Raw genomic sequence first — 22,462 nt, 5'->3', positions numbered from 1 at the left:
ATTAATGTCCCCAATAATTATTTTCCAATTCACCGGCCTTGTTATGCAAGGGCATGGTCAGTATATATTTGGTTGTGTCCAAGAGATAGGAAGTGAATATTTGTTTGCGTTAATCTAAGTTGTTTATGGAAACATCTCTGTCAGACATCTTTCTGCTGCCATTTCTAACGATTCAATCTTCCATCTCATCTCTCCATCCATCCATCCATCTAGCCATCCCCCATCATCCGTACTCCTGGCTCCGCCCCCTGTGGCCAGGACCCGCCAGATCACAGGGGGGGGGGGGAGGATTCAACCCACCACAGATGTTCTTAACAAACTCACCTCAACAGACAACTAGAAAAACACATGGTTTCACCCGCCCTGAATCACACCCCACACCCAGCGCACATAAACTAACCCTCTTCACTCACAAATAAAAAAATACATTGGTATAAATGTAATAATGATAACAATTATAATATTGTAAATAACATTTTAACCATAATAATAAGCAGCATGGTGAACATTGTAACTGAAAGGAAAACAATAATATTTATATAAACTAATATATTTGTACATAACGCGCTCAGTACTTGACGTTAAGGAGGATATTAAGTGAAAAGTATAGATCAGGTTTTTTCTGTATTGCACATAGTTATACATCTCACATGTTGCTTTTAAGACCGCCTCCTCAATTCCTGTCACATGACCTCCCTCAACGCCATGGAGACCTGTGAACTTATAGTGTGTGTATGTTTTGATTGATCGTCGCATATTTTTACATAATACTGTGTATGTATGTATGTATGTATGAATGTATGTGTTTATGTGTGTGTGTGTGTGTGTGTGTGTGCGGTTGTTTTCCTGGCAGAAGAATCATTGTCAGGACTTGGTCACAGGATCCACTGAGTTAAGTTGGTTCATCACAAGGTAGACTCTGAGGAAAGTAACGTAGTGTAACAGTCTTTGTCTTCTTAGCCAAGCAACAGAAGCGTAAACAAACCGCCCAAACTGTCACCACGTGGAGGGAACCGACCTGTTTTTAAGCTTCAGCATCGAACACTTTTTGGCTTTTTTAACCGTCTACGATTTTTCTCTTTCTAACTCTGGATAATATTGACCTTGGAAATGAACAACTGTCATGAAAGCATTTAAGGAACGAGGCAAGTTGTACCTGTTCACTCTCACCACACGGCAATGTCCAGTTGGTTCTACTGTGACGAAGCGTGAGAGAAATGCCAATCTGAAATGATCCGTTGACGAACCTCCCCACACTTTTATAACATTCACGACCCGCAACAACTCTCCACTCTCTCCCATACCTGTTCACACCCTCTGTATTTAAAAAAAAAAGAGCCCCAAAAACACAAATGTGTGTGCTTGTGAAACACAATCGTTTGCTTTTGTAGCTTATGTTGCGTTCTCATGGAAACCTCGGTGGTCTAGTTTCCCAGCATGCAAAGTGTTCATCCATTTGAGTCCAGGATTAAATCTGGCAGGGCAGGAAACTCCAGTCCGTCGCTTTCCTGTGTGGGAAAACCGGGGGGTAGGGGAGAAGGAGGACACATCTGTCCCTCCATTTCTGCACCTTTCCCCCCCCATCGGTCAAAACTACATAGAGTTAACCCTTGACCTCCAGTCACTCAAAGCAACACACTTTGTGTTTTTAAAACACAACGATTCATGTCTCCTGCATGTCTGTGCACTTACACATACAGATAGGAACTCACGCACGCACACGCCTCGAGGAAATGCTTTGGCAGAGGACCAAGGTGCCCATCGATTATAAGAGACGCCCACCAAACCGGGCAGCCAATCAAAGGCTGGCCTCTACACATACACCGGCTCACAACCCTCCCCTTCCTCCTCCTCATCGTCATCCTCATCATCGTCCTCCTCGTCGTCGTCGTCGTCCTCATCGTCGTCATCGTCGTCATCCTCCTCCCCCCCCTCCTCCTCCTCGTGTTCCCCCCTCTCTTCCGGGCCCGTGCGATTGGCCGGCCGCTCGCTGGGCGGGGCCTGGGCGGCCTCGGGGGGCTTGGGGTAGCGGAAGGGGCATCCGTTGTCGTCGAAGAAGCGGCGGAAGGTGAACTCGTAGAAGGCGTGCTCGGGGTGCTTCCCGTGCGGCAGGCAGAGCGCCTCCCACGCCCGGGCGCTGTCGCCGCTGTCGCTCCACGCGCCCGGCCCGCCCTCCTCCTCCACCGGGTCGAAGTTGGAGGTGTCCATGGGGTGGGAGATCTTGGGCCGGTAGGGCGCCGGCTGCTGCCGCAGGTTGGCGGAGAAGTCCGTCTGGTGGAAGAAGGGGTGGGCTTTGATCTCGCCGGCGCCGTTCCCGCCCAGGCGCTCCTCCGCCGAGCAGCAGAGGCGGGCGATGATGTCCACCGACTCGGGGTTGAGCTTGACCTGCGGGGGCACCTGCAGTGTGCTCTCCCAGTTGATCACCTGAAGGGGGAGGGGGGGGGGCGCACAGGGCAGGTGAGTGTTACACCGGGCGCAGAGACACAGCAGGGCGCCCATGCTGAGCGACGGCGGCGCCGGTGACCCATCAGATCGTCACCATGGCAATGCGGTCGCCTATGATTTGTGGTCTTCGTGATCAAATGCATTTGTGTGGCCCTCGACCACAGTTCTGCCCCGGTGAACAAGAGCTATACACAGGCATTTTTCTCCAAGCTCAAACCTAAGCCATAGCTTGAGCCTCACCCTAAACCCAGCCTTAATGCTCTCCACATAGGAAGGGAAAAACCGCACCTCAAAAAGAAATGCTGAGAAAAATCACTGCTCACCAAATCTGGTAGAGCATGATTACAATACAATACAATACGTCAAGATTATTTACTAGAGCTGTCAAGCGATTCAAATATTTAATCGTGATTAATCGCATTAATGTCATAGTTAACTACGATTAATCGCGATTAATCGCAAATTATTTTTCTATGCTATATATCCCTTGATTTTTTTGTCCCATAATTCTTCTCATTTTAATTCTCTTATCAACATGGTGAAGTGCATCGGCTTGCCTTGGGCAAATGATTTTTTATTGATAACAACATACTGATCAAAACAGGACGATGCAAAAAAAGAGCCTATAGTGCAATTAAACGACTGCTTTGAACAAATGTCATTTGAACATAGCAGTCAGGCTACTGCTTCTTTGTTTTGAGCCAAAGAAAAAAAAAAAAAAAAAAAAATCTTTTTAAATAAAATAATTGCGTTAATCGCGCGATAAAAACTTTAACGCCGTTAAATTTGGTTTGCGTTAACGCCGTTAATAACGCGTTTAACTGACAGCTCTATTATTTACACTATGTCAAGAAAAGACTGTAGTACATGCCATTAAGATTACATTACACGTTATCAAGATTAGACTACATCACATGACACAAAGATTACATTACTCTATACCAGCTTTAGACAATTTGACACCACATCCAGATTACATCAAACTATATCTAGATTAGAATACATCACATGACATTAAGAGTACATTTTATAGGATGATGTGGCGTTTGACTGACCTTGATTTGGGTCTCTGTGGGGGTGGGGGCGAGGAACGGCGGCTGGCCCACCAGCATCTCAAACAGGATGACGCCCACACTCCACCAGTCACACAGCTGGGTGTAACCTGCGCACACACACACACACACACACACACACACACACACACACACACACACACACACACACACACACACACACACACACACACACACACACACACACACACACATTATTATAATAATAATAATAATAATAATAATAATAATAATAACAATAATACTACAGGCAGTAATACAGTAGTAATAATGCAGAAAAACTGCATAAATAATGCAGTAAAACAGTAAAAATATAACAGGTATACAGCTCTAATAATCCAGGAATCCCGAAGCCCCACTACAGGAGCAGTAATGGGAAGTATGTTTCTGTATGAACGCCCCCCCGCCACCCACCTTTGCGCAGCAGGACCTCCGGTGCGATGTAGTTGGGCGTGCCCACCAACGAGTGGGCGAGGCACCGCTGGTGTTGCCGTGTCGACCGCTGCTCCAGGGTCATGAGGCGGTCGCCACAGCGACAGTTGGACACATCGTCCCAGAAGTCACTGGGCTCCATGCTGTCCTGCCGCACGTGACTCCCTGGGGAACCACAGGGCACCATGATAGAGACATTAAGGTATGTATGACGATGTTTAGATGGTGTTTTCAATGAAAATCATTAGACTGGGCAGATAATGAAGGGTTTGAATACCAAAATTCTCAATACGATGCTAATCGATGCGATGCAATCAACAGTAACTCTGGGTAATGCCAATGGGGTCAGTTGTGCCATTCCCTCTCAGACCAGCCTAAGGGAGCCCTCCGCCCTCTCAGACCTCCTCTCTCACTCAGGACCACGCCCAGGGCCAGCTCACCCTTCTGGTAGTACTTGGAGTTGTGTGTCCAGCGGAAGCCCGTGCACAGGCCGAAGTCGGTGAGCTTGATGTGTCCGTCCAGGTCGATGAGGATGTTGTCGGGCTTGATGTCGCGGTGGATGAAGCCCATCTTGTGCACGCTCTCGATGGCCAGCGTCAGCTCCGCCACGTAGAAGCGCGCCAGGGTCTCGGGGAAGACGCCCATGCGGATGAGCAGGCTCATCATGTCCCCCCCGGGGATGTAGTCCATGACGAAGTACAGGCTGTCCCGGTCCTGGAAGGAGTAGTACAGACGCACCACCCACTCGTTGTCCGCCTCCGCCAGGATGTCCCGCTCCGCCTTCACGTGCGCGACCTGCCGACCCCAGCGCACGTTTCAATCAGCTGGAGGTTTTACCTCTTAGTGCTACAATCTCTTAACTCAAGAGCTGAAGTGTCTCGTATTACAATGGAAAACAATTTGTTTTGTATTTAGTGTCTTATTACCATTTTACCAGCTTTTAAGTCAACATCCTGACAGCATATCTAGAGACCCCAACTGGGGTCCCGACCCACAGGTTGGGAACCACTGCGTTAACACACACACACAACCACATCCATTAATGCATGCTGGGTCTAGGCCATGCGTGCTACCTGGTTCCGGTTGAGCACGTCCTTCTTGCGCAGGGTCTTCATGGCGTATAGGGCGCTGGTGTCCACCTTGCGAGTCAGACACACCTCCCCGAACGCGCCGATGCCCAGTGTCTTGATCTTCACAAACATCGACTTGTCCATCTTGGCTCGCCGGAGACGGTTGTAGTTGGACTCCTTCTGGTTCAGCATCTTCCTCATCTGCTCCTGCTCAGCCTCTGATAGGCCGGCCTGCCAACACAGAGGAAGGGGGGGGGGGGGGGGAAACCATAGGTACACTTAGGAATAACGATTCTCTAGTTTCCAGAAATGGTTCCCAAAACCACAACTGTTGAAATAATTAACACAACGTTAAAAAAGTTTGTGAACAAGTTCAACCCACTGACCACTAGGCTGTACTACAGTTCTGTTGTAGCGTTTTAAAGCGCTTTGTGGTAGTATTATATCTGTCTCGGCAACATTGGGATTTGGCTTATGACAGTACGATTTTAATACATGACAAATATCAAAACCAAAATATTCTTGAAAGAGACCGCTTAAAAATACTGATTTCAACATAAGCCATAATTGAAATACCAGAAGTGTTTTAAATGCTCAATATGTTGCTAATCTCTGACCTGACCTGAGCCTGTCAACCTCACATAGTTACGAGTTTAAAGGAGTTCTCTGTCCATTGAGGGCTAAATCTTTCAAAACAGATCTCTGTTTGAACTGCCTCAGCAGGGCAGTCGACAGACTAATGATTTAGCGCAAGATCAGGCAAATATGAACCTGGGGAACTCACACAGGTCGTAGTTCAAACCTTCAGGGAATGTTCTCTCGGCATTCATTACCTTGTTTAACCTCCATTAGTCTGTGAGCAGTGGGGTATGTTACGTGTAGCTAGCATGCAGTACATACCTTTCACATGCAGTGTGCAGTAGGGACCATGATACATTAAGTAAGTATGTGTTATGTATTTATCTCGTAAGTAGTTGGTATGCACTCTGACCTTGGACATCTCCTGCTCCAGCTGCAGGCGTCGGTTCAGCTTCTGCTGGTAGGTCTTCATCACGTTCTCGATGTGTTGCTCCATGTAGAACTTGAAGGCGAAGGGAGAGTAGCTCTTGATGCGGGACTCCCTCTTCTCCTCGTCGCGGCCGTTCTTCCTCACCGGCACCGGGGACGTCTGGATCTGCTTCTTGTCCTTGAGCGCCTTCTCCGCCTTCCCCGCCTTGGCCTTCTCCTTGCCGTGACTCTCCTCCGCCTTCCCCCCGCTTCCCCCGCTGCCCGCGCCCCCACCGTGCACGGCCCTGGAGGCGGGGAGCGGCTCCCCGGGGCCACACATCGCCCCCGGCCCGTCCAGGGTCTTGGGGTAGGGGGGAGGCGGGCAGCGGGGGGTGTCCTGGGCCGGCTCCAGGGAGTACGACTCCTCTGGGACGTACCCCAGGGCCTCGCTCCCCTCCGGCCCCTGGGCCACCATCCAGGCGGGGTGGCAGGGCCCCACGGCCGTCTTGGGCTCCGGGCGCATCACGCGGATGCTCTTGACGGGCTGCTGGATGGGCGGCGAGGTGACGGCGGTGATGGTGTTGGGGGGCCCGAGGGAGGGGTCGGTGGGGGGCGGGGCCATGGGGGGCCGGGCGGTGATAGGGCCGGCCGAGCGGCTGTTGAATGAATTGGTCCGGCTCGGGACCCGGACCTCCCCTCTGAAGGGCCCCTGGGACTGGGGCTGCCTGGGAGGCGGGGCCCCCTCGGACCCCCAGTGGTGGTCGTAGAGGTCCAGGTTGAGGCTGGCCCTGGATGGGGTCATCAGGCCCGGGGGGAGGTCGGGGAAGTCGGGCCCCAGGACGGAGGGGCCGGCCCCTGGGGAGCGGGACATGATGTGGACCTGGTGGGACGTGGGGCTGGGCTGGCGGGGGTGGGCGTGGGGGGGCAGGTACAGGCCCTTCCCTTGCATGCCCACATAGCCATCGGGCGGGGCCATCTTGTTCTGGAAGGACGCGCTGCGCTTCACGCCGTACCCTCCCTGCTCCATCATGTGGGGCCGGGGGGGGCCGTAGTCGTAGTGGGGGCCCGGCCCGGGGCCCCCTGCTGGCGGCGGCGCGAGCTGCAGCGGCTGGCCGGGGATGTTGTAGCTGATCAGGGGCCCGTGTTGCTCGAGGGCTCCGGGGTACCCCTTCTGGGGGGCCCCAGGAGGGTACAGGCCGCTGCCCGGGGGGTTGGGGCCGGGCATGGCGGAGGGGTAGGAGCCCATGCTGGGGGGCCGCCCCATGGGGCCCTGTGGGGACGGGGGCATCATGTAGTTCATGACGGGCGGGGCTCCCATGTAGGGCCGGGGCAGGTCCCCCTCGGGGCCGTAGGACGCAGGGCCCTCGTACATGGGGGCCCCCATCTGGTGGTAAGGGGGCATGGGCACCACCTCCCCCGACCCCTCCATGGGGGGCCGGTGGTCCATGGAGCTCGGCATTCCCCCTTTACCTGGACGATGATGACATATTGCATTCTTATGATCAGAATAATGTTATCAGAATAATAAAATAGGAATACAATCATTGTTAATGATATAATAACAATGTAATAATGAAGTGTTTGAATAAAATATGTCCATGTCCGCACTAGGACTTCAATATTCACAAGATTCAGACCCATACTAAGGGGTGTGTGTGTGTGCGTGTGCGTGTGTGTGTGTGTGTGTTTGTGCGCGTGCGTGCGTGCGTGCATGCCTGCGTGTGTGTGCGTACCTGGGGAGGTCTGTTTGATGACCCTGACTATCAGCTCTGTGCGAGGGTCCAGGTAGCCCATTTTACTGATGTAGTCCAGCGCGGCCTCAATGTTCCTGCTGCCCGTTTGCTTCAGAGCGCGCACCGCCATCTCCTGCACACACAAAGCAACATTAAAGTGGTTAAATAAATGCACAGTCAAATACGACCAAAACACTTACAATACATGTATGCATATAAATACGTTCAAAAAGTAAAATCGGAACTCCAGCAGAGTTCATGGACCAAGTTAAAGTTAAACAATGAAGACTAAAATACACAGGCCCAGCGTGGGTTCATTTACCGCACTGTTTTGCAAACCGTTTTTCTCTCACACACACACACACGCACACAGCATTGTCAGCTGCACCTGCATCCTCTGAATGTGAGGTCAAGTGCCAGAGATTTCCTATGGACAACACACACACACACACACACACACACACACACACACACACACCAACCCACGGCTGGGTATGCATACAAGTTGAGTAGTTCTCCCATAACCTTTGACCTCAATCACTTGACACACACGGACACACGGACACACACACACACACACACACACACACACACACACACGGTTATTATTCAACAATGCCAGTCATTTCAACCAGTTGCGTTCTTAATTTGCAGCAGGCGAATAATAATAAGATATTGTTGTGCTTGAGTTCAGTAACATATTTCCGTGTTTATTTGTGGCTACATAACATTACAACACAATTTTTTACATACATGTACTTTCTAAATCGTATGTAGTTAAAATGAGGGAAAACGATGCTAGGCAATGTAATGTTATGTTTTCATTGTAACCCTGATAAAAATGCAACAGATTTCAGTTACTTTTATACATTTTGGAGAGCGAAAGTGTTAAGTATCAGCGATAACTCTGCATGGACGACAAGGATTCGCTCTACATAGTGATCCACACCTAGATTAGGAAATCCCCCTGGTTGTCACATGAGCTCACTGCCTAGAAATGCAGCAGAATGGCGCCCCCACTGGCCAAACCAAAGCACTACAGCTCACATCACAGCATTCCCAACGGCCACAACCTGATACTACACCCAGTCTGCATCACACCTGAACCTGTACAGCAGTTTTATTTTCCATAGGAACCTGGTTTAGATGATTCATCTTAGAAAGCTTTCAATTTAAAGTTTTCCGAGAGGGGGGAACTGAGTGCTATTTATAGCACTCAGCACTCTGCTCTCGGATTGGATGGCTTCGTTCCACTGGAAGAATATGAGCTTTGCGTCATGTTTGAGCTCAACAGGGAAGAGAAACAGTAAAACTGGCAGTGTTAGTGCCCTGGTCTTCCTACTGAGATACACAGGGAATAGAACCCCTAATCCTGCCAGTGTTATTGCCTTTCTCTACCATCTGTTCTACACAGGAAAAATAACCCCAAACCATGTCAAGGTTAGTGTATAGCTCTGACTTCACAGTATTACTGAAACCCCAGCATGGAGTGCGGCCATTTTGGGTCCAGTCAGGCCAGTTTCCACAGCAAGCTAGGCGTTTCCATTTACAGGGAGGAAACAATCAAACACAAGCACAACTTTAATCACACAGCCGACATGAACACATTCAGCTGTCAGCCCAGAACACACCATGTGTGTGTGCTTGAGTGCGTGTGCGTGTGTGTACAGTTGAAGTATCAGAGGAATTCAGGGAAGGGTTGAAATAGTGGAGACAAGTGACACACCCACACTTCCCTACACACTTCCTCAGACAGTGTGTGTGTGTGTGTGTGTGTGTTCTTATGTGTGTGTATGTTGGCGTGTTGGGTGGGGTCAGCGTGGACAGTCTTGGTGGCGCGTTCCAAACCCTGACCCTAGCTACCATGGCGACAGATGTTCCTCTACAACATTCCAACCTCCAAGATGAAGGAATGCCAACAATTTGGAAATCTGAACACTCTCTATTATCCCCATCTCTTTATCTCCCTCATCCTACTTGCCCCTCTCTCCCATAAAACATATCTATCTCCCTCAAACCATCTCTCCCCTATCTTTTTTCCCTGATCTCTCCCTCCCTTATTCTCTACCCTCCTCTTTCTCTCCCTTGTCCTATCCCTCAATCTCTCACTCTTATGACTTATGGGGCTTCCATTTGAATAAATCCTCTGTTTAATTCACCTCAAAAAAACCTATTCCTCTAAGCTCGTCCCCACAAGACAAGCACACGTCTTATGAGATGCATATCACTACCATGAACCCCTGATGAGGCCAGTGGTGGATTTTGAAGGGGACAATTTACTCCCATGCAACATTATTTCAGAGCAGCACTCTTGTTATGGACTGAGAAGCTCAAGCGCGCGCGCGCGCGCGCGCTCGCGTGCTCTCTCTCTCTCTCTCTCCCCCTCTCCCTCTCTCTCTCTCTCTCTCTCTCTCTCTCTCTCTCTCTCTCTCTCTCTCTCGGACGCCCAGTGCTCATTAATCAATCCAATAATAGCAAGACTATCATCTGGTGTGAGATGGAGAATGAAAAAACCGAAATGATGGTTGAGAAATTTAGGTAAAAGACATCTAGAGACACAACAAGAAGACAGAGATAGTATTAAATATAAGAGACAGAGAGGGTATATTATGTATTATTGAAATGGAAGGCATTAAAATAGAGGAAGAAAGCGAGACAAACAGTGAGTGGTTTTTCTATTCGTTTAGTTTTCACTTTGACCCAGTTTTGAGGTGCATTCCTTTGGACTCTGCAAACCAAAGACATCTGGAGATTCCCTCTCGCTCTCTCTCTCTCTCACACACACACACAGAGCGAGAGAGAGATTGACAGAGACAGAGAGACAGGGTGAGGAACAGGATCGGTCATCTCTCATTTTTTATGCTCAACCTATCCCGGTCCATCAATCCTCATCTATTGCTCCTTCAAATATCTCTATCCAACCTTCATCCATCCATCTATCCTCCAACTAGGGCTGAACGATCTATCGTATTCGACCGAAAATCGCGATCTCAAGCATTACGATTTTGGGATCGTCAAAGCTGCGTTTTTTTTTTATTATATATATATATATATATATATATATATATATATATATATATATATATATTTTTTTTTTTTTACAAAAGTGCAATTATTTTGATGCTGATGAGCCATTGAAGCAAGTTTACTTAAGAAAGAGTGCTCCCTTTTTATTTGACTTTTTTGGTTGTTGTTTCTTAGGTACTTGAATAAACAGTCTTGCATTTGAAATCTGTTGCCAGCAGTTTTCATTATTGCATTACCTTAATGGAATTCATTGGTTATATTAATTTATACTGAAACTTGATTTAAAGAAAATAAATCGTGGTTGAAATCGAAACCGCAATCTCTACCAGAAAAATCGCAATTTCAATTTTTTCTTAAAACCGTTCAGCCCTACCTCCAACCAAACATCCATCCAGTCATGCTTTATCATCCACCCATAACCCCCCATTATCCATTATCCATCCAGAGTCCCCATAAACCTCCTCTTTCTCAGCTACAATCTTTATCAACAGTGTTTAATTGATACATTTAGCCCAGCCCAGGTAGCAAAATCATAGCCAACTCTTGCATGTTGCACAGAGGAATGCCTTGTCATATGCCCAGCATACCAGGGCCGCACGTGCACTCACATGCACGCACGGTATGCATGTGGGCCTCAGCGTTACATAAACGCCTGCTAGCCCTGGAAGGCAGGCTTGTCCCACTTTGGACACTGTAGCCTGTAGCCCGCACAGGGCGACCAGCAAGTCTTCCAAGCTAACCTGGCATACAGAACTTTGGGAAAACGCCAAGAAAATCTCTCTCTCTCTCTCTCTCTCTCTCTCTCTCTCTCTCTCTCTCTCTCTCTCTCTCTCTCTCTCTCTCTCTCTCTCTCTCTCTCTCTCTCTCTCTCTCTCTCTCTCTCTCTCTCTCTCTCTCTCTCTCTCTCTCTCTCTCTCTCTCTCTCTCTCTCTCTCTCTCTCTCTCTCTCTCTCCCCCCCTCTCCCCCTCTCCCCCTCTCTCCCTCTCTCTCTCTCTCTACAACCCTTTCAGAGGGAGAATGAGAGAGCAAGAGAGACAGAAAGGAATCACCCTGATGGTTATCATCAGCTACCATCCAGGAGAGTGCGTGTGTGGGAGGTTGTGTCGGGTGCTGTCTGGCGGGGTTGAAGACAGTCTAATGGGTGCTAACGGGGTATTACGAGGTCATCAGCTTTAAAAGAATACTCTCAGTGACAGCCGATTGGCCCATCACTCAGGGGTGTCATCATTACCAAGAGTTCCTCAGTGCTCAGCAGAAGAGAGGCTTAACGCGATTTGTTTAAACCTGGACGACCCCAAAAGTGTACTGAAGACGCTGGATGATAACAAAACAGACAGGCACAGACGGGCAGCCAGCAGACACATAGATTGACACAAAGGCAGAATGTGGGGCAGATGGAGACAAACTTATAGATAATACATATGCAGACAGACAGTACACAGAAAGACATATTAACGCAGAGTCTGAAGATACAGAGACAGCCACATAGACACAGAAAGCCAGACAGACCTTACAGACAAACCTTACAGATAGTCAGGACTTACAGAAAGACATTAGAGACCGATGGGTCTTTCAGAACGACAGGGCTTAAAGATAGACAGCAGACTAGCAGGGAGAAAGGCAGAAGACGTTATGTGTGGTGGCAACAGGACACAATCAGAAGGAACTGTCCCACCCTGTTCTTATTCAATGTTCACTTCCTGTTTGTATTGACTGGACATGCCCTCTTGCCCCAGCCAGCCAATCAGAACCAACATCCCGCTCTATCCTTCCCACCATCCACTAAGCCTCACTTCAACTTTGTCAAGGTTGTGTGTTTTTTTTATTAAGGTTATAATGCAAGTATTAAATATTATATTATACATCAAATTTCGTATTACAATATATGATCACAATTAACTATTAATAACCCTTAATTCAATAGCCACATAACCATTTATTTGCATACTTTTATCTGTATATAGCCATTTTGGTTTTGGTTTTACTATGATGCCAATGTAAAGGTTTGATACTTTCTGATGCTAATTCTGTATTCGAAAATAGAAAATCCCATCAATAAACTATCAAATACAATCTCATTGCAGGTATGTTGACAGAGAGAGCCTGGGGTGTATCTGCAATATTACATCAAGTAATGGTTACTACTTCATACAACTGTTGCATACATTGATGTTCATAACAACACAAAGCTCCTGCCGTGATGAGTCACTGTACCAGAGCAGGCTCCAGCATAGGAGGAATGGGAGTTGATATCTATCAAACGGTGGCAATGGTGTAAGCACGTCACAGAAGACAATGTGCTACAAGGGTTATGATTGGTAGGAAATGTAACTCCCCACGCCCACCCCTTCCCACTTAATGACATTCAGGCCTCTGTACGATAAGCCATTTATCCGACACTTTTACCAAGAGACTTGCAGTGAAACCTGAATACAGATATAAATCTTCCACCAGCAGGTATGGGTTAGAGAATCATGTTCGAGGATGTCTACGAACCAGCCCCCAACCGTACTCTAGTGGAGGGATCCTATCATACTGGAGACAGAGCTGTCCATACTAGCTGGAGCAGCAAAACATGCGATATCTCAGTTCTCCCTTTACATGGCCAATATACACATGCACACCGTCGGCTTCAATCCTTGCCCACTGACAGGGCATAACCAGGTTCCTGGTTTCTCTGTTGGCTAAGCTTCCTCTCCGGGAGGAAGTGATGGCCTCCCATCACTGCAACCGACCCGACTATGAGCAACACCAAGGACTAAAGAAAACAACACAAACTCTTGAGGCGTTGGATGGAGCGTCCGGAGCGGTTGGTTGTGCAATCACACGCCGCTGGCCTTGGATTGCATAAGCGCTACGCGACAGATTTGGCAGAGAAGCGGTGTTGTGCAGCGTACACACCTCTGCTCCTTCATTAACACATTCCTGCTACGGCTTACGGAATGGGTGTGTACAGCTCTAGGACCCGCTCAAGCCCTGATAGACTGAGCACAGGTATCCGAAATCAGCCTAACTGGCTTTAGTATTGAAACACGTAGGAGTGTGTTACTTGTGTATCAATTCATAATTGGAACATCGTTGTAGCCCTCCGGTACACCCTTGCACATAAAAGCATTATCATTTACACACACTCACACACATACATGCAGACACACATTCACACACACACACAGACACGTTGACTCACCTGGTCACAGCCAGCGTTCACCAGGTCCTGCAACATCTGTCGGTTGACATCGCCAGAGCCAGAGGGGGCGGGGCCTGACCCCGACGAGGGCCCAGAGTCGTTGGCGAAGGGCATAAGCGACTTGCGGATCTCTCGCAGTGCATTCTGGTAGTTGTTGAACTTCTGGGGGGGCCGTAGCTGCTGCTGCCTGCTGGCAGTGTCCTTCCCCTGGCCGTCTGACCGTGAGCTGCCCCCGTGCAGTGCCTGGCTCACTAGCTTCGCCGGCTGCTTCAGACCCTCCTTGATCTCCTGCAGTCGCTGCCGCGTGTTGCCCACGTACGGTGCTGCTGGAAACGTCTTGGGCCGCATGGCGCCCCCTACTCGCTGCTTGACGCCGCAGTTGGCCAATCGGTTAGGGACCTCGGCTAGCTAGTTGGTTAGGGGTTATGGCTCGTTGGCTACAGACCACAGCTAGTTGGCTATTTACCTATGGGCGGCAGCTAGTTGGATAGGGTCCGCAACTAGGGACTATGGCAAGTAGACTAGGGTCCGAGGCGTCTTGGCTTGGGCTGTGGCGAGTTGGCCGGAGGCCGTGAACTGCACTGCCACCTTGTGTCGGTCTGTTAGTGCTTGAGGACCTTGGCTATGTAAGCTTTCATACATTAGAGGGCTACTTTCACTGTTGACTCTTCCCCCTTTCTCCTGGCTGCATCCATGCGTATCTGGAGTTAAACTAGAGTCCTTTTCTCCTCAATCCCCTGCTCCACTGGTGCTGGTCTGGGACTACAGGCTTCCCATGATGCACTGCTCAGGGCTGACGTTCGCAGTGACTCTCAGAGGCTAGAGGGTGGCGTGGAGACTTCGGCAGCCTGGCCACCTGGCTGCCATGCTGGGCCTAAGAAAAGATAGGAAAGCGACACGGTAAGATCAATACAATATTGATAACTGGGTAAATCTTGCGTCAAGGACAAAACCAGCATAGTAATTTGTAACAATTTTCAATTTAGGAGGAAAAATACACGACCCTTTAAATACATTTCTCAAAAGTAAAACGACCGATTATCACAGTGATAATTGTATCATACAACAGACAACAGAAGGCCCTCTAACCAGTCAAACTTCAAAGTACAACTACAAAAAAGACCCCCAAGGCGGTCTCTAAATAAAAACATCTCTATTGGCTTTTATTTTGAAGATGAACACAGGCCTCACTGTTTACAGATCAGACACAACCTCAGAGACACACAAGAACATAATAAGATTATCTGCTCCTGCCCTGGAGGGCGCACAGGCTGGGATCCCTTACCTTGTCCATCTCACCCTCCTCCCTCCCCATCGCTCTTACCTCCCTCCCTTACCTCCTCCCTCCTCATCTCTCTTACCTCCCTCCCTTACCTCCTCCCTCCTCATCTCTCTTACCTCCCTCCCTTACCTCCTCCCTCCCCATCTCTCTTACCTCCCTCCCTTACCTCCTCCCTCCCCATCTCTCTTACCTCCCTCCCTTACCTCCTCCCTCCTCATCTCTCTTACCTCCCTCCCTTACCTCCTCCCTCCCCATCTCTCTTACCTCCCTCCCTTACCTCCTCCCTCCCCATCTCTCTTACCTCCCTCCCTTACCTCCTCCCTCCCTTACCTCCTCCCTCCCCATCTCTCTTACCTCCCTCCCTTACCTCCTCCCTCCCTTACCTCCTCCCTCCCCATCTCTCTTACCTCCCTCCCTTACCTCCTCCCTCCCCATCTCTCTTACCTCCCTCCCTTACCTCCTCCCTCCCCATCTCTCTTACCTCCCTCCCTTACCTCCTCCCTCCTCATCTCTCTTACCTCCCTCCCTTACCTCCTCCGCTGCCTCCATTCCCACCATGCTTTGGTCAGACCAGAGCATTCCATGGTACAAGTAAACACAAGTGTGTGTGTGTGTGTGTGTGTGTGTGTGTGTGTGTGTGTGTGTGTGTGTGTGTGTGTGTGTGTGTGTGTGTGTGTGTTTGTTTCTGAACACAAAAGACAATATCTCTCAGACATGACCGTCCCGTGATGAAGTGGGTGATCGTGGTTCAATCGATTTTAAAGAGAGATGACCAAAATATGCATCCACAACCAATGCTACTTTCAGCTCATAGACAGCCTCTATAGTGTAGGCACATACAAGATGATATAATCGATTATTATGATATTATTACCCGCATATTATAACGTATACCACTGCCTCTGCATCATGACCTTGAACCAGATATTAGTCTATTGATTGTTCACTATCCAAGTCCCCAAAAGTTCACCCCCCAGTAACATCATTGCCTATCTAAAGCATTTTCACCCAATCCTGAAATATACTTCTATATATACTAATATACTAGTCCTACGACTAGGACACAGAATCAGTCCAATGCCTAATGGGTTTAAATCCAAAGAATTAAAAAAAATACATAATTTAAGAAGAAACAGAAGTTTAAAGAGTTCAGTATACTTCGTTCTGATTGGATGGACAGAGGATGGCAGGCAAAGGAGGACAGGTTCCACTTAATAAACAGAGATGCTTTTCTGACTTGAACAAATCATTTCGTTCTTTGCGTGACAAATCCTTTTGATTTGCCTCCGAGCAAAGAAATTCAGACTCTGACAAGACAAATAACTAGGTTATAGTATAAGTAACACGCATTCATACATGCATAATGGGACTGATTGTTTCAGAAGTTTTGGAATGCCTTGGGAAATAAAAGGGAATGCGAGGCATCCAACACAACAGGCTGTTGTAATGCTAGTGGGCTATAAAGATCTGCTGGTCTCTCATCCATCAACAGCAGAGGCCACGGTTCCCTGACTGATCAAGGTAGTATGAATGTGTCTCACCATATCAAAGCCAATATCTATCTGATGGGGAGAGTCAAACCTTCAACGTTATCTAATTGTTCTCAGAATAATATATGCATATATAGGTTTATGTTATTTATCAACGTGCGGCCCAGGGTTATTTAATACACAAATCTGTTTGATTTGCACTGAACATAAGAATGAGCTGAAATGTACATAGGCTATAAACATAACAAATGAAAGGGGATTAGCATGTTGAATGTATTCTCAAATTGCGTGCGTTGTTTATTTGTTCCTTATTTGTATGAACTAAATCATATCCAACATATACTTTTTCCTTTCATGTAGCCTATGTCTCAAAACAGTGTTCATAAGCAGGCATGAACGAATCTTAACAGCATGAACTGCAAGCAAGATTCAGTGAATTACTACAAAAAAAGCAAATGAGAAGGGAAATAGTTATTACATAACATAGTTGCAGGGGAAACATTTGGTCAGCCGAGAGGAGCACGGACCTGGGCCAAGGATGTATAATAAGGGATTGGGGCCTCCTTAAGTGTGGAAGTATGGGAAGGAGAACCTCCCCGTGGTCCTAAAGAGCTTGTGTTAGGTGGAAAAACCGAACTTAAAAAGAAAAACTCCTTCTTTAACCCAACTTTCAAAAGTGGTTCTTACCTCCTCAAAACAATCGCATGGGGAAATGGCAAGAACCACAATTGGAAAAGAAGAATGTAGATCGTAACTCACCATGTGAAAAAGGCGACCCGAGTAACTTTGATTCGAGGGTAAAATCCCAAAAAAAGACTCCTTCTTCGGAAACTTCGTGTCCTAGTTGTGTTTACTGATCGTGTCGCGCGAATTTGAAGTTATTTGTGTGGGAGGGCCCTGGTAAATACGATAAAACGAGGCTCCATTTTCCTGCCACTGTAGGCAGATTGAGAATGCAGTACAAAGTTGGACTCTTACTGCATAGTTCACATTCCTAAGGTCACGTGACGGACCAATGCACGTCAACAGCGCACATACTGTGGGCGGGGCTTCCCAGCCAATATAATTCAGATTCGGATCCACATTCTGATTCCCGGGAAAATGGATTCTGTTACATTTGCACTGCGCAATATTAAATACTTAGGGAGTGTATAAATAAGTCTGATAAAAAAAGAAAAAAAAATATAGAGACCTATACATATATATATATGTTCAATTAGCCATATATATTACTTAAATAACAGTATAACTAATATATTGTAAAGAAATTATTTCAACAAACAAATTATGAATCTATAACAAAAAAGTTTTAAATGATCAATCAAACCATTTATTTAGTGTTGATATACAAGCATTAAAATAGCAGTGTACAAGTAGTAATAAAGACCTAACCATATATAATAGCATACAGAGCCTGCAGGCACACAGTAGAAGGTAGTAGAATGTAGAAGACCCCTGAAGGATTGGAACTATCGTTGAGGAACTATGAGGAACTTCTCCCATTTGGTTTGTGGTCCATAAAGGTCCGTTTTGACACCAAGGTCATACAATTTGCTCAGAGAGCTTAATAAAGGTTCATGGCTAGAGGACAGTAGTAGTGGCTAGGCTGATACAACGATTGGTCAGAAATCCCAACCAACATATATGCTGGGTAGACATTTAACTGGACATGTAGAACATGAAAAACACGTAGTGGAACATGAGGACAGGCACGCATGTCTGTCTTCTCCTGTTCACGCTTATAACATAGGCTACAAGACGTCACAAGTGATACCACCAAAAAGTCCACAACTTTAAACATCACACTGGGCATGTTCACGTGGTAAATAAAACATGAAAACAAGGTAATAGCATGTCCATAACATGGTAATAACATGTAACAGTGAGAACATGAAAGAAAGTGGGTCTTTTTGATAACAGAAGTACCAAGTCCACGCTAAGGCACCAGCTAATGTCGTGTGCCAGACGATTCTGGAAAATAACAATTAAAAATCAAAGTTCCTTAGAGAGCTTTAGATGCTCACAGCAGGAAGAAGCGGTTAAATTAATTAGGCTTTAGAAACCACAATATGAAGTGACATCATACTTATTAACTAGTCTTAGGCCGTATCCAAAGTTGTTCACTCGTTCCCTAATCCCTATTTAGTAAACACTTTAAAGTACAATAGGGAAACTGAAGGCAGTGGGGGAATTCAGCCAGTAATTATAAACCACTAACGGCGTGACGTGTATTGGTCGGTCGCATACCATGAGAGGTGCAGAAAGTGCAGAAGTACGTGTAGATCAGATGGAAACTATTTTAACATTGCATTATGGGCATTAAACCTGCTGTAGGTACGAATCGAGAGGGAAACTAATCAATCCAAAAATCATACTCCGTTCCTCAGCCTCCCCCCTCACTAAGTTTTTTCAGTCATTGAGAAGTGTTGCATTCAGACACCTGTGGTGGACAGGCAAAATTGGATTCCACAAGGGAAGAGATGCCCTTTGCTGGGAGTGGTCTAGAATCTATATTGGCGCATACAGAGCCAGATTCTCACAGTGCATTTCAGTTACAGACGGATGGCTATGGCATTTCATCAAACGTTACCAAAATAATAGCTTAAATCTTTAAGCACCGTGGTGCTAATGCACTATACAGGGAACGAAATTCGTACACTACGATTTCCCAAAGCACTGGAAAAACATTTCAAGAAGTGCAGTATAAAGGGAACAAGTTAACAATTTCAGACACGGCCTTGGATTCGCACAATCACGGTTCAGACCTTTACAATTAATCACAGAGGACACAAAAGGCAGCAAACGTGATACAACTCCAATTTTTTTACACAGCTTGTAATGTCTAATCACACTCACCCCTGGTGGTAAAATAGTGGCCCTTAAATTAATATTTTAAAGCAGCAAAGAACGATTTATTTCAAGATAGGTAAGAAGCCCTGCCTGGGAATATGATCCATCTCTTATTAACCCCTATATTGATACCCTTGAAGAGAAGCTCTTTATTCCCATCCTGTTCGAGGTTATCTTCCTCAGCTCATGAGGTAAGGGTCAGAGTTTGGTTGGATGGAGACAACTCTCTCCAAATAGTGTGAATTTGGACTGCAGTTCCCATATTAACCACTGGGTGTCAATGCATATTGACAAGTTATATCGACAAACATACTGTACATGTCACAAATACAAGCCCTATGTAGGACACAAAGGATAGACAAATAATGACCTTCATTGGAACATTGAAAAAATTCCCTAATATTCCACAAAAATGAATAAAGTACCCATCTGTGGGTTGGGTTGAAATGCTAGGAGTACCAACATCCTATAATTTTCCCCCTGGTTACAGCACCTGAAGTTGCCTGCATGTGTATTTACCATGTGTGCATAATTTGCAGGTGCATACTACTTTGTGCACGTGTTAATATTAACAGAGTGTTGTCTAGGTAAAACTGTGTGCCTTCATTCAAAGACCGTCAACTTTGATGAACATTGCACCCCTGTTTTGATTGCTCATTCATAACGGCTTGTCAGTCTACCACGCCATGAATCTGTGGTGTATTTAAGTGTTTGGCTTCCACAAAGCCTAGTCCTAACTGAGGGAAAGGGTTTAACCGCTCGGTACTATTGACCATCAACTGAACCAATCACGATTACTCAGATAATGTCACACCCTGGTCCCATGGTTCTGTCTGTCTCACTTTTTCTTGTTCTGGGGGGGGGGGGGGGGGGGGGGGGCTTTTGGTCTCAAATATACTCCAAACGGCACTAAAGGGCCCGGCATACAAAACTAAAAGGGAAATTGCGTATTGGTGACCAATTACAGGCAGCAATGGGCAATGAGGAGAGAGGTGCCCTCGCCCTGACCGCTGTCACTCGAGTGGCGCGGCGGAGATGCACAGGTTGTTCAGGGCGCACGCCACCTGCACCACCTTGTCGAAGGCGGAGCGGTCGGAGGCGAAGCAGCTCTCCACGGGCCCCGTCAGCACGGCGTAGCGCCGCCTCACCATGGCGATGACCTTCTCCACGTGTCCCAGCAGAGAGTGGGCGCTCCCTCGCTCTGATCCGCCCCCGGCAATCTTGAACGACGCCCCCCGGGCCGCCACCGACTCGCCGATGTCCAGGCCGTGACTGGCCAGCACCACGTCGCCTGGGAGGAGCTTGCAGAGGAAGCCGCACCCCTCCACCAGGGTCTTGTCGCCGACGTCGCCGGCCACGCCCCCGGAGACAAAGGTGACCACGCCCTGCGGCGCCACGCCGATCAGGTACTTGAGAGTGTTCCCGCCCGGCCCCGCCCTCCCCGGTCGGTCCCCGTGGGGGGGGGCGGTCGGAGGCCGCTCGAGGGACACCGTGAAGAAGTCGATGATGACCGCGCAGTCGGGGTGCGCGGCGCGCACCGCGGCGGGCAAGTTCTTGCGCAGCTCGGCCCTGGAGGGCCAGAAGACGGCGGTGGGCACCAGCGTGGACGACATGACGTCCACCGCGCGGCGCACCGCCCTGGTCACCGTGCCGAGGCGCACGCCGAAGCGGTACGCCAGGTCCTGGTGGCGGAGGTCCAGCCGCAGCCGCACCAGGGTGAGCAGCAGCTGCTGGAACTTGGAGAGACGCATGGGGTTCTTGGGCGAGGTCTTGGTGGTGTCGTCCATGTGCGGCGCCAGCAGCCACATGACCGTCTCCAGGACGTAGTAGTTGGGCAGGCCCGTGTAGAAGCGAACCTTCTCCGGGTCGTTCCTCAGGGAGCTCTCCGACAGGGACATCTTCTCCAGCGCCTCCCTAAGGGCCTGGTTCTCGTTCTGCAGCGCACCGAGCGCCCCCTCCAGACCCACCGACTCCTCCTCCTTCACGGCCACCCGTCCTCTCTTGCTACCCCTCGCAAAGTTAGCGTCCCGCGCCTCCTCATTGTCGCCATCGTCGGCACTGGGGGGCGACGAGGGGGTCTCGGGTCCAGGGCGGTCTTCTTTAGGGGTCTGGGTCTGGATTGGGTCCCGGCCCTGGCCCTGCAGGAAGAGCAGGGCATTGGCGGCCTCCACCTGGGCTTGCTGTTTGTCCCGGAGCTCCGAATCTTCTGGTTCCTTCATGTCCGCTGGTTCCCTCATGTCGGGGGCCGGAGGAGAGAAGAGGGAGGGAACGTAGTCTGGGGAACGAGGGTTCTTCACCTGCTTTCCTGGACAACAGAATAAATAGACAAGATGAGAACACAACGTTTGGGCTGCAAAGACCAAAAAAGCATGTACTTTATACTGTTCTTCCGATGGATAAAGTTAGGGATAATCAAAAAGATTTTTCAGTACAAAAGATTTTTCTTAACCTCGAATTTCTCCCTTAAAGAAACAAACAGGCCACTCCATCTTACCCCAGACTATCTGCCGTTTCATTGACAAGCCCACCCCCCACCCCCCACCCGCGCCGCCATACCGGAGATGAAGTGACTACTACAGAGACGACTGCCGTCGTTCGGCTGCCATCCCTGCCGGTTCACCGCGTCGACCCAGCGCTGCTTCCTCTCCGGGTCCCGGGGGAACCGGTAAAACGATAAGGCGGTCCCCGGGGTTCGTCTGTTCCTACAACCAGACACCACACACGTGTGCACCATAGCGTGGCGGGGAAAAGGCGTGCGGATGCGTGTGTGTGGTGCCCATGGAGTGTATGTGTGTGTGAGACGTGGTCGGTAGGTGTTTTGACTCCCAAAATGGTGGCTGGCGAGAGGGGGTGGTCTTCCGAGCGCAAATGCGCAGTCATTGGTC

General features: G+C 48.5%; 2 protein-coding genes across 2 annotated transcripts; both read right to left on the bottom strand.

Annotated features, from left to right (window-relative positions):
* Window positions 1-1,812: 1,812 nt before the first annotated feature.
* lats2 (large tumor suppressor kinase 2) lies at window positions 1,813-17,699 on the bottom strand. The gene is made up of 9 exons (XM_056580564.1): window positions 17,487-17,699; window positions 13,956-14,829; window positions 7,741-7,873; window positions 6,012-7,477; window positions 5,024-5,251; window positions 4,391-4,745; window positions 3,933-4,115; window positions 3,501-3,607; window positions 1,813-2,424 (listed from the first exon to the last, which is right to left on the bottom strand). Exons 2-9 carry the CDS (start codon window positions 14,301-14,303, stop codon window positions 1,813-1,815), a joined length of 3,432 nt encoding a protein of 1,143 aa, XP_056436539.1. The 5' UTR covers window positions 14,304-14,829; window positions 17,487-17,699.
* A 2,758-nt stretch (window positions 17,700-20,457) lies between these two features.
* LOC130373399 (uncharacterized) lies at window positions 20,458-22,391 on the bottom strand. The gene is made up of 2 exons (XM_056579864.1): window positions 22,134-22,391; window positions 20,458-21,882 (listed from the first exon to the last, which is right to left on the bottom strand). The coding sequence occupies exons 1-2, from the start codon at window positions 22,309-22,311 to the stop codon at window positions 20,591-20,593; spliced, it is 1,470 nt and encodes a 489-aa protein (XP_056435839.1). The 5' UTR covers window positions 22,312-22,391; the 3' UTR covers window positions 20,458-20,590.
* Window positions 22,392-22,462: the final 71 nt, after the last annotated feature.

This window comes from Gadus chalcogrammus, chromosome 20, assembly GCF_026213295.1.
Source record: "Gadus chalcogrammus isolate NIFS_2021 chromosome 20, NIFS_Gcha_1.0, whole genome shotgun sequence".
Classification (NCBI taxonomy): Eukaryota; Metazoa; Chordata; class Actinopteri; order Gadiformes; family Gadidae; genus Gadus; species Gadus chalcogrammus.
Note: the sequence above shows the minus strand (reverse complement) of the source record. Positions and strands in the feature narration are given on the sequence as shown.

Coding starts and splice junctions, on each gene's coding strand:
- lats2 (XM_056580564.1), bottom strand. CDS start 14,303: ATGCGGCCCAAGACGTTTCCAGCAGCACCGTACGTGGGCAACACGCGG. Junction 5,252..6,011: donor TGGAGCAGGAGATGTCCAAG/GTCAGAGTGCAT, acceptor CTGTGTTGGCAG/GCCGGCCTATCAGAGGCTGA. Junction 4,746..5,023: donor ACGTGCTCAACCGGAACCAG/GTAGCACGCATG, acceptor TGGGGTCGGCAG/GTCGCGCACGTGAAGGCGGA.
- LOC130373399 (XM_056579864.1), bottom strand. CDS start 22,311: ATGGTGCACACGTGTGTGGTGTCTGGTTGTAGGAACAGACGAACCCCG. Junction 21,883..22,133: donor TAGTAGTCACTTCATCTCCG/GTATGGCGGCGC, acceptor TCTGTTGTCCAG/GAAAGCAGGTGAAGAACCCT.